Genomic DNA, 15,506 nt, shown 5'->3' on the forward strand with positions numbered 1-15,506 from the left:
AGTCGCGCCCCCAGGCATCCTGCCCACTTGGGGGTGTCCCCTCCTCATCCCACAGGGAACCTCCGCAAGAAGTCAAGATCTGGTTCAGGGACCTGGGGCCGTGCGTCCCAGTTCTGCAGTTCCACCAGTTTCAGGCAGGATTGCTGGGCGAGCCACCTTGGGCGGCAGAAGCGAGGTCGAAGGGGAAGAAGGGGTTAAATTTTTTTCCACGGGGTTCTCCCCGCCCACAAAACGTCACTTAGGCCCCGCCCGAGCGCTCTGATTGGCCCAAGCCTTCCCCGTCCTGCCTGGGAATTGGTCGTTGGGTGCCTGCCGCAGACCTGGCCCCTGTCCCAGACCCGCCTTTCGGCAGGTAGCGGCCCCAAGCCTGAGCTGTTAGAACTGCGGGCACCTGGCAACGGGCCGGCCATGGGGCTGTCAGAAACGTCAGGGTGAGTGCAGGCGCAGCCCCAGATCCCCGTATCCGCGAGGCGCGGGCCGCGCCATGGCCCCCGCTCAGGCGCGCGGCCCGAGTTACTTCGCAAGGGGTACCGCCAAGTCAGGAGCAGCCATTTCCCGGTTGCAACGCCTCGGTTTACCTCTTTGCCAATTTTCGGCTGGAGGCTGCCCAACTGCAGCGAGGGACCGGGCGGGAGCAGGCTCGGTCCCAGCCCCTGAGTTCTGTGCGGAAAGCCGCTCGAGCGCCGCCTGAGGGCCAGCGGTGGGCCGCAGGGACGCGGCTCCGAGCGGAGGAGCCCCCGCCCAGGAGGTGCGCGGGTGGGGCGCCTTGGTGGCGAGAGTTCATGGCGGTGGTCTGAGTCACCCAGCTGTAGTACTGATCCGGGAATGAGCGCTCGGGTTCTGACCATGTGCTGTACAAGAGGGAGGAGCCAAGGACCTATGTCCCGCCCTCCAAGCACGGCGGGGGCGGGGGGGGAAGTCCCTTTAGAAGACCTGAGTGACTCAAGGAGGAGGGGCGAGGGCCTCAAAGATCTCTGTGAGACAGCGATGTCAAGTCTCTGAGGGTTTTCCTGGTACCCACTCCACTTCCTCTACCAATCGGGACACCAAGGTTACAGGCCCTTCCCAGGTGAGTTCCTGCTCCTTGAGTGGGATCCTTCCCAAGGGTCAGAGCTACCTACAGATCAGAACTCGTCTGACAGTTGAAAGCTTTCTCAGCAGGGGAGACTTTTCTCCAGGTAAGATGTCCCTGTGAGATCTATTCCCAGGTGAGAGCTTTCTCCCATGCTAGGTGGGAGCCTCCCCGCAGGTCAGAGGTTCCCTTAGGTGAGAGTATGCTCCAGATCAGAACTTCACTGGCAGGTGAAAACTTTCCCAGATGGTGAAAGCTTCCCGCCAGGTAAAAGCACCCTCTCTAAGAGCTCCTCTTCCCAGGTGAGATCTACCAGAGCAGCTTTCCCCCAGGTGAGAGCTTCCCCAAGTAAAAACTCCCTCCTTGCAGATCTCCTATTCCCAAGGGAGATCATCCCCCCTCTTCAGGTGGGAGCCTCTGGGCAGATCAGAGATTCTCCCCAGGACAGAATTTACCTAGCTGGTGAAAACTTTCCTGTCAGGTGAGAGCTTCCGCCCAGGTGAGATTGCCCTGAGATCTATTCCCTGGTGAGATCTCCCTCTTCAGGTGGGAGCTGCTCTTTCCAGGTGGAAGCCTCTCCCTCCAGGTGAGACCCCTTTCTCTCCAGATGAGAGCCATCCCCTGGCTTTCCCAGATTAGACTGAGCTTGGCTACAACCTGGACCCTGGGGCTGGAGGCTCAGGGGTAATCTTAGAGGAGAGGGGCTCATCTGAAGAGGGGTGTGCCTGAAGAATTGTACCCCTGGTTTGCTGGACCCCGTCCTTTTATGTGTTCTCAGACAGCCAGCACAGGGGCTCATGTAGCAGCTGGGTAAGGACTCAGACTGGACAGGGATTGGCTGGGGAAGAGCAGAGGGCTGGGGGGATGGGGGGGAGACTGGGAGGGGCACTCAGCCTGGGACCTGTCCTGTAGAACACTCTGGGGCTAAGCAGCCACACCTGGGCTGGAGGTGTGGTCTGTGCTCATCCTGCTGTCTCTTTGTGGGGGACTTTAACCTAGCGAGACGCTTCCACCAGCCAAAGTACAGATACTGTCTCTGCCTGAGCATGGGTGTGGGGCCTGAGAGGCCAGCTGGGAGCTAGACCTACCTAGATCTTGGGGCCTAGAAAAGTCAGGGGGGTGACTTGCAGGATCTCAGCTCCTGCTCCCCGCACAAGAAATGCAGCTATAGTGAGGCCAAATAGGAACACCCACGGAGCCATAATAGGGGAGTCATACCACTATATTCTCGCTGGCGGCTGGCTGGTCGAGATGAAAGCAAACATCCGCCAATACCCCAACGAGGGGTCTTCCTGCACCTCAGTCTCATTGGTGTCCGGGAGAGACACAGGAAGTACGATCCACATGATCTGCAATCCACCATCCGTTTCTCTGCCAACCAACCCACCCCCACTTGCTAGCTGAAATCCGCGCTTCTCCGCTCCCAACCAACCAACCAGCCAACCCTCTAGCATAGCCATGGCAGTTATATTAGTGGCTAATGGCTAACCAGTAACAGCTGATGGTTAACTAGTTATAGCTGATGGCCATCCAATCACAGTTGATGGCCATCTACTACCTGAGCCAGCACCTTTCCACGTGAGGCCGAGAGCCTAGAAACTGCTCTCTGGGGCTCTGTCCCCACAGTGACTCTGGCCTGAGGTGGAGATGTGGGGGAGGTTGGGCCAGGGGTGCCCTCACTGTGTCTCTGGTCTTGCCACCCCAGACCGAGGGACACACAGGTACTGCTGGCCACGACAGAGACAATGGAGCTGAGGAGGCGTGACTACAAGGTGGAGCGGCCACTGTTGAACCAGGAACAGCTGGAGGAGCTGGGGCGCTGGGGCGCAGCAACTGGGACCCGCCAGTGGCGAACCTGGTTGCAGTAAGGCTGAGCGGGTGAGGGAGAAGGGGACACGGGCAGGACTTAGGTAGCCCACGTACTTAATACCTGCCCTTGTATCCCTAGGTGTTCCCATGCTCGGGCCCGAGCCCTTCTGCTCCAGCACCTCCCGGTTTTGGTCTGGCTACCCCGGTATCCTGTGCGTGAGTGGCTCCTGGGCGACCTCTTGTCTGGCCTGAGTGTGGCCATTATGCAGCTACCGCAGGGTGAGCCAGCTCTGATCCAGAGGCTGTACCTTCAGCTTTTGGGACCCTTCGAGGTCCTGCGCTTGAAGTCCCCCACCCAACCCCCCCAAAAAGAATCCCTGCAGCCATGCCCCCTGCCCCTGGAACTATGGCCTATGACCGAGAGCTGGGATTCCCTCATCCTTTCAAGGCCTGGCCTCCAAGTCTCCATTGCTACCATTCCACCTCCAGGCCTGGCCTATGCCCTCCTGGCTGGACTGCCCCCCGTGTTTGGCCTCTACAGCTCCTTCTACCCTGTCTTTATCTACTTCCTGTTTGGCACTTCCCGACACATCTCTGTGGGTGAGTGGAGCCAGGCCCAGTCTTGCAGGAGAATGCCCGTATCCCCCATGGAGGACAGGGTGAGGGAGGGCTGAGCAGGGCAAGGGGACTTAGGGAAGAAGTCAGCATTGGTACTGGGCCCCTGGGAGACTGGCCCAAGGGTCATTCCCAGGCAGGACTAGACCTCTGAGCGAGGGGCTGCAGGTCCAGGAGGATGCAGGTGGGTGAAGCAATTTGAGGGGCCCATACTTGGCAGGGCCTGAGAGCCTGAAACAGGCTGTGCCCCCTTCCACCTTTCACAAGAGGAGAGGTCCTGAGCCAATGGATACAGTGGGCGAGGCAGCTGATGCCAACATTTCTCGCACCCTCAGGAGCCCTTGAGCTCAGCACTGCCTGTATGGCACAGCGTAGTCTGAGGACATTTGTCTAGAACTGGACGTCTCCTGGCCTCTCTCTTAAGATCAGGACTCCAGGGTAGGGCAGTGTCCTCTCCCATTGAGACATGCCCTGACGGGTCCCTGCAGGCACCTTTGCTGTCATGTCCGTGATGGTAGGCAGTGTGACAGAATCCTTGGCCCCAGACGAGGCCTTCCTGCAGGGCTCGAACTCCACAGTCGATGAGGCTGCCAGAGACGCTGCCCGGGTACAGCTGGCCTCCACACTCAGTGTCCTGGTGGGCCTCTTCCAGGTACAAAGCAGACAGGAATGTGGGACCCCACCCCACGGCCAACCCCATGCCCACCCCTGTCTGCCAGTTCCCCTGAGGGTCTGACTGTCACCGTCTTCCTCATCCCATCCCCCTCGGATCCCCCCTGCTCTGGGCTCTGCTCCAGCCACCCCGGGAATCCCCTGACTGCCCCTGGCCACCCCACAGGTGGGGCTGGGTCTGGTCCATTTCGGCTTCGTCGTCACCTATCTGTCAGAGCCTCTGGTCCGTGGCTACACCACAGCCGCGTCTGTGCAGGTCTTCGTCTCGCAACTCAAGTATGTGTTTGGCCTTCATCTGAGCAGCACGTCTGGGCCATTGTCCCTCATCTATGTGAGTGAGGGGGGCGATGGGGGAATTGCCCCATGACCTTGAGTGCTGGCTGTGACCCCGCCTCCCCTCAGACAGTGGTAGAGGTCTGCCAGAAGCTGCCCCAGAGCGTGATTGGCACCGTGGTCACCGCAATTGTGGCAGGGGTGGCCCTTGTGCTGGTGAAGCTGTTGAATGACAAGCTGCAGCGACACCTGCCCCTGCCGCTTCCTGGGGAACTGTTCACGGTTAGGAGTCTGGGGGGGGCAGGCAGGGGAAAGGGGCAAGTGAGCCTATATCCTTGTGGGCGTCCCCCAGGTATTTAAAGATTAATTGGAATGGGCACTGGTGAGAGTTCCTGGGGGGGGCACAGCAGAAAGCCCCATGTTGGCATCTTCCCACCCCGTCAGCGTCTCCTCTTTCCCCAAACGGTGGTGTCTGTTTCTCACCCTGTCGCCAATTTCCCCTTACTCCTCTGAAGGTTCTGCTTCGGGCCTCCCGTCCCTCTTCATCCCCAGAGTGGTTTCTCCATCCCCCCCACCGACCATCCCCCTCCTGTGTTGCCAGCGCCTCCCTCCTCTGACCCTGTCTTCTCTCCCCAGCTCATTGGGGCCACAGGCATCTCGTACGGTGTCGGCCTGAAGCACCGATTCGGGGTGGATGTTGTGGGCCACATCCCTGCAGGGTGAGCTCTGGCCCCTGGAGGTCAGGGCGGGAGGGTGGCCAGGCCCAGCAGCTTCCTTTGGCCTCACAATGTCCCTCACAGGCTGGCTCCCCCAGTGGCCCCCAGCCCCCAGCTGTTCGCAGAGCTTGTGGGAAAGGCCTTCACCATTGCTGTGGTTGGCTTTGCTATTGCCATCTCGCTGGGGAAGATCTTCGCCTTGAGGCATGGCTACCGAGTGGACAGCAATCAGGTCTGAGGGACAGGAGGTGGGACATGTAGGGGACAACCTGGCATACAAGAGACCCCAGGGCCTGGGGGGATAGAGTTACAGGTGGGATGGAGGGAAACAGCAGCAAACAGGTGTTCTGGGCCATGTGGGGGTCTGAGGGTGGGAGAGGAGGACACCTGGGACCGCAGACAAGTCTCTGGATGCTACTGAGTGGCAATGTGTAGGCCTAGACACAGTGGCACAGTGACCAGGCACTGCTGGTGAAGTCTCCTCACACCTGGGCTCCCCCAACAGGAGCTGGTGGCCCTCGGTCTCAGTAACCTCATCGGGGGCATCTTCCAGTGCTTCCCTGTGAGCTGCTCCATGTCTCGGAGCCTGGTACAGGAGAGCACTGGGGGCAACACACAGGTGAGCCTCAGGTGTGGGCGGGCAGCACACCTGTGTTCACACAAACTGCTTCAGGTGATCCCACCCACGCTCACCTTCCTCCCTCCGCCCTACAGGTGGCCGGAGCCGTCTCCTCCCTCTTCATCCTCATTATCATAGTCAAACTTGGGGAACTCTTCCAAGACCTGCCCAAGGTGAGTTCCCATCTCTGCCCAAACAGGTTTAAGGGCCTTGGTCAGGCCAAGGGCTCAGATCAGTCAGGTCCCAGGTAAGGGGAAGGGATATAAAGTCATGCCCTGTTTTTCAAGGTTGAGATCTTTGGGGTGAGATTTGCAGCCAAGGGTCAGGAGTTAGAACCTGTCAGAGTGAGATCCAAGTTGTCAGGTTCGGGGGAGGTGGTGGTTGGGTCGTTTGGGATTCTGCCCAGGTGCTTGGGTTCAGTCCGGCCCACGCTGGGGGTCAGGGTTGTGAGCATCTGGGCACCTTTCAGCAGCCCCGGTGACACCGCCCCCCGCCCCGCAGGCAGTCCTGGCAGCCACCATTATTGTGAACCTAAAGGGCATGCTGAAGCAGTTCACCGACATATGCTCCCTCTGGAAGGCAAATCGTGTGGATCTGGTGAGAGGCCTCGGAGCCCGGCGGAAACAGGGGCCTTCAGCTCCAGGCCCCTCTAGACCCTGTTGACTGCTGCCTTTCTGTTTTTAGCTCATCTGGCTGGTGACCTTTGTAGCCACCATCCTGCTGAACCTGGACCTGGGCCTGGCAGTGGCAGTGGTCTTCTCCCTGCTGCTACTGGTGGTCCGCATGCAGCTGTGAGTCACGCCTCTTGTTCCCCCCTTCCAGTGGTGAGGGATGAGGTCCACACTGGCTCCCCCCAGCTTTCCCACATCTCGGGGGTTACCCTAGGCTCCTAGTACCCCCTCATCGCCCCCTTTCCTCATGCCCCCCCCACCACGCTCAAAATTTCCTTCACAGGCCCCACTATTCTGTCCTGGGGCAGGTGCCAGACACAGATATTTACAGAGACGTGGCAGAGTTCTCAGAGGTGAGTGGCAGGGCTGAGCAGGAAGAAGGCGTGGATGTGGTGGGACAGAGGCAGAAAGGGCCTTTGTCAGAGGCAGAAAGTGCCTTTGTCAGTCCCTTCCACGCCCGATAAGGACAGCAGGGGTTAGGGGCACTTTGGGCCTTGGAATTTCAGGGGAGGAATTTGGGTCTAGGACCCTAACTCAGAGTAGGAGGGACTAGGAAGGGACAGGGGAAGAGTGGACAGAGATGGACCTAGGGGCCAGGACAAGCTGTCTTGGAGCCAGCAGTACAAGCCCCATCCTGCCTAGCAGCCCTGGGTCAGGAATGTCTGAGGTGCAGAATCCTGGGGCACGGGGTGCCAGGGAGGCTGTTTCTTGATCTGATGGAGTCATTAAATCTCTATCATTCGTGGGCCTCCTTGCCAAGCACTGGGAACAGAGGTGGGGTCTCTGCAATAAACAAGCCCATCCCCCTGACATGGAGCCTTGAAGGCTGAGCACAGTATGATCAGGCAGAGTGACAGAAGGTCACGAGGGGGAGCAGCTCAGATGGATGGAAAGGGAGATACAGGGGTGGCACAATGTACAGGCCTGAACACTGAGCAGAAACCTGGGCTGTGCCCTGAATGGGGTGGGAGCTGGGGAAGACGTGGTTGGCATGGCAGCTGAGGAGGGGCTCTGGCTGCGTGGAGCACACAGAAAGCAGATCACAGGGCCGGGTCAGAGACCCAAGGGGAGAGCTAAAAGCCACGGAAACCTAGCGTGGGTGGTGGGAGATGGGGAGGGAGAGGTGTAGGATGTACGGGGGAAGCCTGACAGGTAGCCGAGGGCCTGGGCGGAGGGTGGGAGCAGGACAAGAAGTCAGGGTGACACGGCCGTGCTGGCTGGGGAGCAGAGGGTTGGGGTGGCAGGTACTGGGGCACACGGGGGAGGAAAGGCAGGAGAACAAGGTGCAGCCAGCAGAGAGAGAGGGCTCAGCCACCCCCACCCTGTCCCACCCCCAGGCCAGGGAGGTTCCAGGCGTGAAGGTGTTCCGCTCCTCAGCCACCATGTGCTTTGCCAATGCCGAGCTCTACAGTGACGCGCTGAAGCAGAGGGTGAGGCCGGGGTCCCCAGGGAGAGTGTGAGAGGGTCCCTCGCCTCCCCAGAGTGCCCACATCTCCTTCCCTGACATTTGCCTCCAGTGCGGTGTGGATGTCGACCACCTCATCTCCCAGAAGAAGAAGCTGCTGAGGAAGCAGGAGCTAAAGCTGAAGCGAATGCAGAAGGAGAAGCTCCAGAAACAGGCAGGGGCCCCTTTGAGCAGTGACTCCTGCCCCTGTCCTGCTGCTGACCCCACCCAGCCTTCCTCCCAGCCTCCTGGGCTCCGGACTGCTCGTCCTCATTCTTTACCCCTTCTCCTTTCTCCCTGCTGCCCCCAGGAACCCCGCTTTACTCCCTTGGCAAGTCTGCTCTTGGCGGGTTTTGTTTTTCTCCCACCTTCTGAGCCACTGACAGCGTGAACCATCACAGTCCTCTTCCATCTATGGCTGTTCCGAAAGCTGGTCAAAACCCTACAGCCTCAGCCTGGCCCCACTCCCAAGCTTTGGTTCTTGGCCTGCCTAACTGTCCAAAGCCAGGGCGAGACACTGGGTCTGCCTGGCACGGCTATTATATGGCAGCTGGGACAACTCTCTTCTGTCCCCCTCTTCCCTGGCCTAGACTGCTGCCTCCAAGTGCACTTCCGCTTCCAATGTCAACACCAGTGACGGAGACATTGAGAGCAACAATGTGGAGGGCTCCAAGGCCAAGGTGAGGCTGACAGACGGGCCAGCCATGAACTGCAGAGATTGTCAGAGATCCAGACATTTCCTGTGAGGAAAGTCATGGACCTGCCCCTGTGGGTTCAAGGTGGTTGTGCCAGTGGCAGGAGGCATGGGATGAGAGATCAGATACTCGACAGAAGAATCTCTAGTGATGTGCCATAGAATTCTACTGTGGCTTCTTGTCTGTGATCTGAGGCCTTGATGAAGACCTTGAATTTGGGAGTCCACAAGCCCCCACAGGCTGTGCTCATGGGGGTGGGGGGTGGAAATGATCAAAGGGGATGCCAAGCTCAATTAGAGACCCAGGCAGGGTGCTGAGGTGCCTGTGTGTGCACGTGTGTGCGTGTCTCTTCTGGTCTGTCCCTTGGCCCCCAACCCACTCCACCCGGCTGACTGAGGATGGGGCACAGTCTTCCAGCACCCTCCCTTCTTAAGTGTCCCTATTAAGCCTGGCCCAGGAGGTAATAGCAGGATATACATATCTGGGTGTCCCTCCTGTCTGCATCCAGGAGGCTCCCCATGTCCACATCCTCATGTGTCCCCTACATGCCCCCTCTGTGTTTATGTTTATATGCTTGCTCCATGTCTGACCCTGTGTGTCCCTACATGTCTGCATATTCTCTGCCTTTGTCCCCTCATGGGCGGCCCTTGCAGTGTGTCTGGTTCCCCAGCAGGCGAGCGCAGAGAGTAAGCTAGAGGATACAGCAGCCCATGGCCAAGAAGATGGCAAGGCCCCAGATCTGCTCACACTGAAGGCCCTGGGCCTGTCTCAGCCGGGCTTCCACAGCCTCGTCTTGGACCTGGGCGCCCTCTCCTTTGTGGATACTGTGTGCCTCAAGAGCCTGAAGAATGTAAGGGGTTGGGGGAGGACAAGGCCCCTCGAGCCTCTACCTTGACCCAATAACTAACTCTAAGAGCACCTAAGCCTTCTGACCCCCAAACCCTCTGAGCTTCCCCTCTAAGCTCCCTTTCTCCCCCTCTGCCTGAATCCCCCCCTGGGAGCCCCTGAGCATCCGTCTGAATCCGGCCCTCTTTTCTGCTGCAGATTTTCCGTGACTTCCGGGAGATCGAGGTGGAGGTGTACATGGCCGCCTGCCACAGTGCGTAGGGGTGGGGTTGGGGGCCCACAAGAGTGTTTCAGGAAGAGGGTGGGGCTCTGCCAGACAGCACAAGGAAAAAGTTTTTCTCTGAAACTGGAGGTCACAGGTTTTCTGGGAGGCAGAAGTCAAGAGTCAAGAGTGAGGGAGGGTTGAGCTGGAGCCTCGGGTGGAAGTTGGGGTGACGTGTGTGACTCAGGGCATTCTGCTGCTGAGTGGGGGTGGGATTCCTGGTGGTGCTCTGCGTCAGGGGAGACCTACTCCTCGCCCACAGCTCCTGTGGTCGCCCAGCTCGAGGCTGGGCAGTTCTTCGATGCATCCATCACTAAGCAGCATCTCTTTGCCTCTGTCCACGACGCTGTCATCTTTGCCCTCCAACACCCGAGGTCCAACCAAGTCAGCCCTGTGTTGGTGAGATGAGCTCTGGTCCACTGAGCTCTGTTTGTTTATCTACTGCTTTTCCCCACCCTGATCCCAGCTCCAGGAGTCCCCGCCCTTCCTGGATGCCTCTGACCCCAGTGGCATGCCCTCTTGCCTTTAGATGAAGCTTCTCCTGGAGCAGGGGTTGCTGTCCAGGGGGGAGGGCTGATATGCCCTTGGGTAACTGACGGGAGCCTCCCTTCGTCTGCCTGCTCAGGTTACCAAACTTTGACCATGCTGCCTTACTGCCTGAGACTGCCCACTTCTGGAGGGTATGATGGGGCACCCGTGAGAACCCATTCCTGCGCCGCCTCCAGATGTCACCCAGGAGTCCCCTCAGTACACACACACAGACACAACTCAGGGAGGGAGGTCCTGAGACTCCAAGCGCAGTGCTCTAGGCCTGGGATGGGGCCCTGGCCAGGTCAGGGGAGTATGAGTGTTTTCACCCTCAGGAATAAAGACTCATTTGCCAATACCAGGCTCTGCTGTGGCTTGGTGGGGGCTGGGCTGTCTATAGCCCTGGCTCCTGACCCTTCTTATGCCCCAAGTGGCAACTGGAATCAGAAGTCAGCAGCGGTTGGGGTGGGGTGGGAACGGAAGGCTTGGGGAGGGCAGGGTCAGGCAGGGAGAGTCTAGAGTAGGAGGGAGAGCTTGGGGCCAGGCCCAGGAGGAAGCTCCCAGGTTCAAGTTTGTCCCCAGCCACACAGCCCTCAGCACCTGTTCTTGGTGAAGTAGTTGGGATCAGAGCTGCTTTTCAAGAACGATCTGTTCTCAGGGACACCTGATAAGGGCCAGAGCAGGCCAGGTGCCACGGGGCAGCCCCTGGAGAATGTAGCGTGAACACCTGAGCGGCCAGCTAAGGACGCTCAGGTGTTCACAGGTACTGCTGCTCTGCATTTAGAAGTAAGAATTCACGTGACTGACTTGGGAGAACACCTCTTTGTGTAATTAGAGCACCTCGGCTTTGCCAGTCAGTCAACCACAAAGCATGGGCTGAGTTCTGCCACAAAATGCCAACATTGGGGCATGTGGCCCAGAGGGCAGCAGCGGGCCTTCAGGCCAGCTGATACTCTGAGTGATTGGGGTATGGAGGACGCTAGAACCTTCCTGGGCTTTGGTGTCTCCTCATCAGAGCAAGAATGGTAAGAGTGCCCACCTCCTGGGTTGCTCAGTGAGCATTCAATGAGGAAATGGCACCAAATGCTCGCAACAGTGCTGGCCAACGGATGCTGCCCCACCCTCCCTGTCACTGAGTCACCCTTACCCAGCTGTTTCTGTCTCAGTGTATATGTGCCCTGCGCTGTGTTCACCACTCATCTGTCCTCTCCCCACCCCCAGAACCTCAGCCCAGGAAGTTGGGGCTTTTTGTCTACTCTGTCACCCCATGTCCCGCATCAAGAATGGTGCCCTGGCACATGGCAGTGCTTGGTAAATATTGGTTGAGTGAAGCTTATGTGCTGGAGTAGAAGGTGGACCTCAAACAAGAAGTTGCAATGCTTTGAAGAAAATAAACAGAGAGGACGGATTGTATTGCCCAAGACGGTTGTGGGAAGGAGGCTCAGGGAGCAGGTAACATTTGAGCTGAAAGTCCAGGCATGAGAGGTGCCTTTTTAGGAGTCAAGGATGTGTTCCTGGTGTAGGGAACTCAGGTAGGTGCAGCATCCCAGGGGAGGCGGGAGGGAAGACCAAAGGGCGCCAGAGGCCCGGATGAGCCTTCAGGCTTTATTTAGAGAGTGAGGGGCCCCACGTTTTTGAGCGTTCACTCTGCTGTGATGCAGACTGAAGGGTAGGCTGGGCGTAGGGGACCCCTGAGCAGCTCTGAGCTAGACAGCAGCATTAGGGGCAGTGGGGTTAGAATTGTAGGGCTTGGGTGTTAGGTGCAGAGGTGAGGGTGGGAGGAGGTGCTCTTTCAGTCCTGGGCCCCACGCCTGCCATGCCATCCTCCCAGGCCTGGAACTGTATCCCCACTCCCACCCCCACTGCATTTTCTAGCCAGGCTGCACCTCCTGAAAGGCCATGGGCCCAACTGGAACCTGCTGCCTCTGGGGGAGGGGTTGTGTTGCCCGTTGCTAGGCACCCAGGTTCCGCCTGGCACTTGCGCAGTCATGCTGTGCACGCCATCCTTCCTGCTTTTGCTGCTCCCCCTGGCGATGCCTTCCCCGAGCTATGCCTGGTCACGGCCACTGTGGTACCAGGTGGGGCTGGACTTACAGCCCTGGGGGTGCCAGCCAAACAGCCTGGAGGGTTGCAGGGCCAGCCTGGGCTGCCCTGGCCACTGGATGGGACTGGGGGGGAACCACATCTACCCTTTGGCTGGGGTCACACTCACCTCCACCGCGTTGCTGCTGCTGATCAGCCGTAAGCTGCTGCAGAGGAGGCGCTCGCAGGCCGCCAAGAGCGAGGTGAGCACAGCACTGCTCCGTCCCCCACAGCCCCCTACATCCACTTATACCCAGTGAACTCATATCCTCCTACCCATGTCCTGGGGGCCTCCTGCTGCCCACCGCTCACACCCCAAGGTCCCTACATCCGAGCACACCCATCAGCCCCTGGCCATTCCTCATGGCCAGTACCTGCCCCCATCCGTCTCCCTTTAATATCCCTATTCTTCGTCCCACCCCCATGGGCCCCATGGCCACTGTAGTCCACAGCAGATCCCTCATCGCCCTCAGCCCCCCTTCCCAGGCCCTTCTCCCTTGTCAACTTCTGTCCCATCCCTCCGCTGTCACTCCTGCCTCTTGGTCCTAGCCTCAACATCCGAAAGCAACCACTGGCCCCCCGGGATCCTGGAAACGGCACACCCTGATCTCAGACCGAACCCTACTCATCGGGGTCTTGCACATGCTGGATGCCCTCCTTGTCCAAATCGAGGGCCACCTGCAGCATCTAGCCACCCAGCAGCCAATGCAAATAAAGGGGACTCCCACCTCCAATGGGTGACCCAACACGTGCCTCTCTCTGCTTGGTGGCCAGCGGGGTGGGGGTGGCCTGAGGCTCTGGGCCAGGCTGGGCCTGTGTGCCTGTTCTCCCAGGCCAGCCTGGCCCCGGACCCCTTTGTACTTTGAGAGCCAGCAGACCTGTTGAGGCCTCAGTGCCCAGGATAGGTGGGCAGTTGGGGCTCAAGCTGGCTCACACGGCTCCATTGCCCCCACCAACTAACCTCTCCTCCCTAAGGTCCCACCCACAAATACAACGGCTCTTCTGGGGCGCCTCAGGGGCCCCCAGTGTGGTGGCAGAAAATCTGACCATCAGGTCAGACTTCCAGGGAGTGCTGCCCAGTAGTGATAACCTGGCTGAGTCAGATTAGGCTTCAGGGCCTGCGCTGGGGGTGGGGGCTGGAGGGTGAGCCCTGGCTGCCTTCATCCTTACGGTGTCTCAAACGTGCTCTGGTGCCCGAGTGGCCCTTGCTTCAAGGCCTCCAGAAGTGGCATGCAGGCTGAACTTCCCCAAAGGGTCCTCACCCTCTTCCCTTCTGCCACAGGCAATCCAGGTTGAGTGGATACTGAGGCCTATGCATTTTTAGTCTCTGTTTTATAAAAACCATAGAACATTATGAATTCAAAAATAGAAACAAGTGAATTAAAATAATGAGAAATGAGAAGTTACCAATGTTATAAAGTTGACAAATACTACAGTGCCAACTCCAGAACAATAACATTTGTGGTGACTTCTTGATACGTTTCTGTAATACTTTTTCCCCTACATTTTCTGACTGCTCACTCTGATGGCCTCTATGTAGGGTAAGGATTTTGTAATTAAATATTTTCCATACAGAGAACAGAAAAGATAATTCGGTCTTCTTTCTAACGTGGTTGATTGCGATTTGTGTTTTAGTTATTAATAGTTTAGAAAATTTGTTTCTCTATTTTTCTCAATTTGTTATTGATGGTGTCACATAAATGGCCTGGATTGTTTTCAATTTTGACAAATCGTCACCAACTTTCTTTCATATACATGCTGAATGATTTGGAAGAATTTTCCACAGATGGGCTTCTGGATCCACACATTTCAAACCTTGTTTTCCCTCTCTGGCCCACAGTTTTTCTAGCACTGGACACTGTGGGGCAGGTTCTAAATGCAGTAGGATCTTGCACTTCTGTCCTGACCAGGAGTGCTGACCCAACAGGAGGTCCCTGGAAGCCATTCCTACACCAGGACAGAAATAATGAGCTAACCATGCGCTGGAGTGGAGCAAACCGCAGAAATATTTCCCTCTGAACCGCATTAGAAATGTGCTGCCCATGTCCCCTTTCAAGGAAAGCCTGCTTCTGCCAGCACCTGATAAGGTAGCAAGAGGACAGGTCTGCCTCAGCAGGGGAGAGCCCCATCACAACTGGTTTCTCCCTCCCTCAGGTGCCAATCTTTTTTTTTTTTTTTTTCAAGATTTTATTGGGGAAGGGGAACAGGACTTTACTGGGGAACAGTGTGTACTTCCAAGACTTTTTCCAAGTCAAGTTGTCCTTTCAATCTTAGTTGTGGAGGGCGCAGCTCAGCTTCAGGTCCAGTTGCCCGTTGCTAGTTGCTAGTTGCAGAGTCCAACTGCCAACAACTTTGTGGTTGAGAGCCCACTGGCCCATGTGGGAATCGAACTGGCAGCCTTCGGCATTAGGAGCACGGAGCTCCAACCACCTGAGCCACCGGGCCAGCCCATCTTAAAGGGCTCCCTGGTAAACACCCAGATCTCCCTCTTGGAGTCTGTTGCCCAGAGAACCCAGTCTGGGACAATCTCCAACTCACCTTCCGCTTGGCTGGACCCCAAAAATGTCACAGCCTCTCCAATGTCCCCACATAAAGGGAAGTGGGATAGAGGAGAATCCAAGTGGAAAAAGGACACAAGTCCTAACTGGATGCAGTTAGGTTATCTTAGTTTTGCAAGTTTTCTAAAAATACTTGATCCTATGGACAATACTGGGGCCCCCTCCCAAAGCCAGGAAGTAAAGGGCATTCAAGATTGAACTTCATCAGCCTCTTATTAGGCCCACTTCTATACAAGGTTTAATGAGCACCTACTGTTTGCTAGCCCTATTGTGGATGCCAGGATCTGCTGGTGCGCAGAACACTACTGGCTCCTCCCTCACCCGCTCACAAATAGGGGAGTGTGGTGGTGTTGGTGGTGAAATAGACTCAAGAAGTCAATTACTCTGCAGAGAGGTGTGCTGGCCCAGTCAGGGTGGGGCAGGTATGGGCTGATTGCTGGGACCTGAAGGATGAATGGGGTGATGAGAGGAAAGGGAGTGTTCCAGTCAGAAGGACTAGGGCCTGGTGGGGGAAGAGACCTTGACCTGTTCCAGGAACTATAAAGTGGTAGGGATTTCAGGGGAAAGAAGAAGCTCTGGAAAGCAGGAGGGAGCAGGCTGGGGAGGGGCAGGAGTCGATGCCTCCTAGGGAAGGTGTGGAATCT

The 15,506-nt window shown here is 57.5% G+C and overlaps 2 protein-coding genes across 10 annotated transcripts; both read left to right on the forward strand.

Moving 5' to 3' along the window:
• The first annotated feature begins 24 nt into the window (after positions 1–24).
• SLC26A6 (solute carrier family 26 member 6) lies at positions 25–11,581 on the forward strand. 9 transcript variants are annotated; one of them, XM_088798159.1, is made up of 22 exons: positions 25–431; positions 2,778–2,936; positions 3,021–3,160; positions 3,371–3,481; positions 3,985–4,148; positions 4,335–4,499; positions 4,571–4,723; positions 5,078–5,160; positions 5,242–5,389; positions 5,663–5,776; positions 5,872–5,949; positions 6,278–6,373; positions 6,461–6,567; positions 6,731–6,800; positions 7,785–7,877; positions 7,965–8,066; positions 8,482–8,571; positions 9,257–9,436; positions 9,631–9,685; positions 9,957–10,093; positions 10,320–10,374; positions 11,444–11,581. In XM_088798159.1, exons 1-21 carry the CDS (start codon positions 409–411, stop codon positions 10,332–10,334), a joined length of 2,283 nt encoding a protein of 760 aa, XP_088654285.1. In that variant the 5' UTR covers positions 25–408; the 3' UTR covers positions 10,335–10,374; positions 11,444–11,581. The 9 variants fall into 9 exon arrangements, with proteins under 9 accessions (XP_088654285.1, XP_088654291.1, XP_088654284.1 ...); XM_088798158.1 differs by lacking the exon at positions 11,444–11,581 and having other exon boundaries at positions 27–431; positions 10,320–10,578; XM_074312385.2 differs by lacking the exon at positions 11,444–11,581 and having other exon boundaries at positions 29–431; positions 9,260–9,436; positions 10,320–10,578.
• A 618-nt stretch (positions 11,582–12,199) lies between these two features.
• On the forward strand, positions 12,200–13,050 carry TMEM89 (transmembrane protein 89). The gene is made up of 2 exons (XM_088798167.1): positions 12,200–12,507; positions 12,854–13,050. Exons 1-2 carry the CDS (start codon positions 12,211–12,213, stop codon positions 13,043–13,045), a joined length of 489 nt encoding a protein of 162 aa, XP_088654293.1. The 5' UTR covers positions 12,200–12,210; the 3' UTR covers positions 13,046–13,050.
• Positions 13,051–15,506: the final 2,456 nt, after the last annotated feature.

The sequence above is a fragment of the Rhinolophus sinicus genome, chromosome 5, assembly GCF_057876585.1.
Source record: "Rhinolophus sinicus isolate RSI-liver-muscle chromosome 5, RSI-T2T, whole genome shotgun sequence".
In the NCBI taxonomy this organism is placed as follows: Eukaryota; Metazoa; Chordata; class Mammalia; order Chiroptera; family Rhinolophidae; genus Rhinolophus; species Rhinolophus sinicus.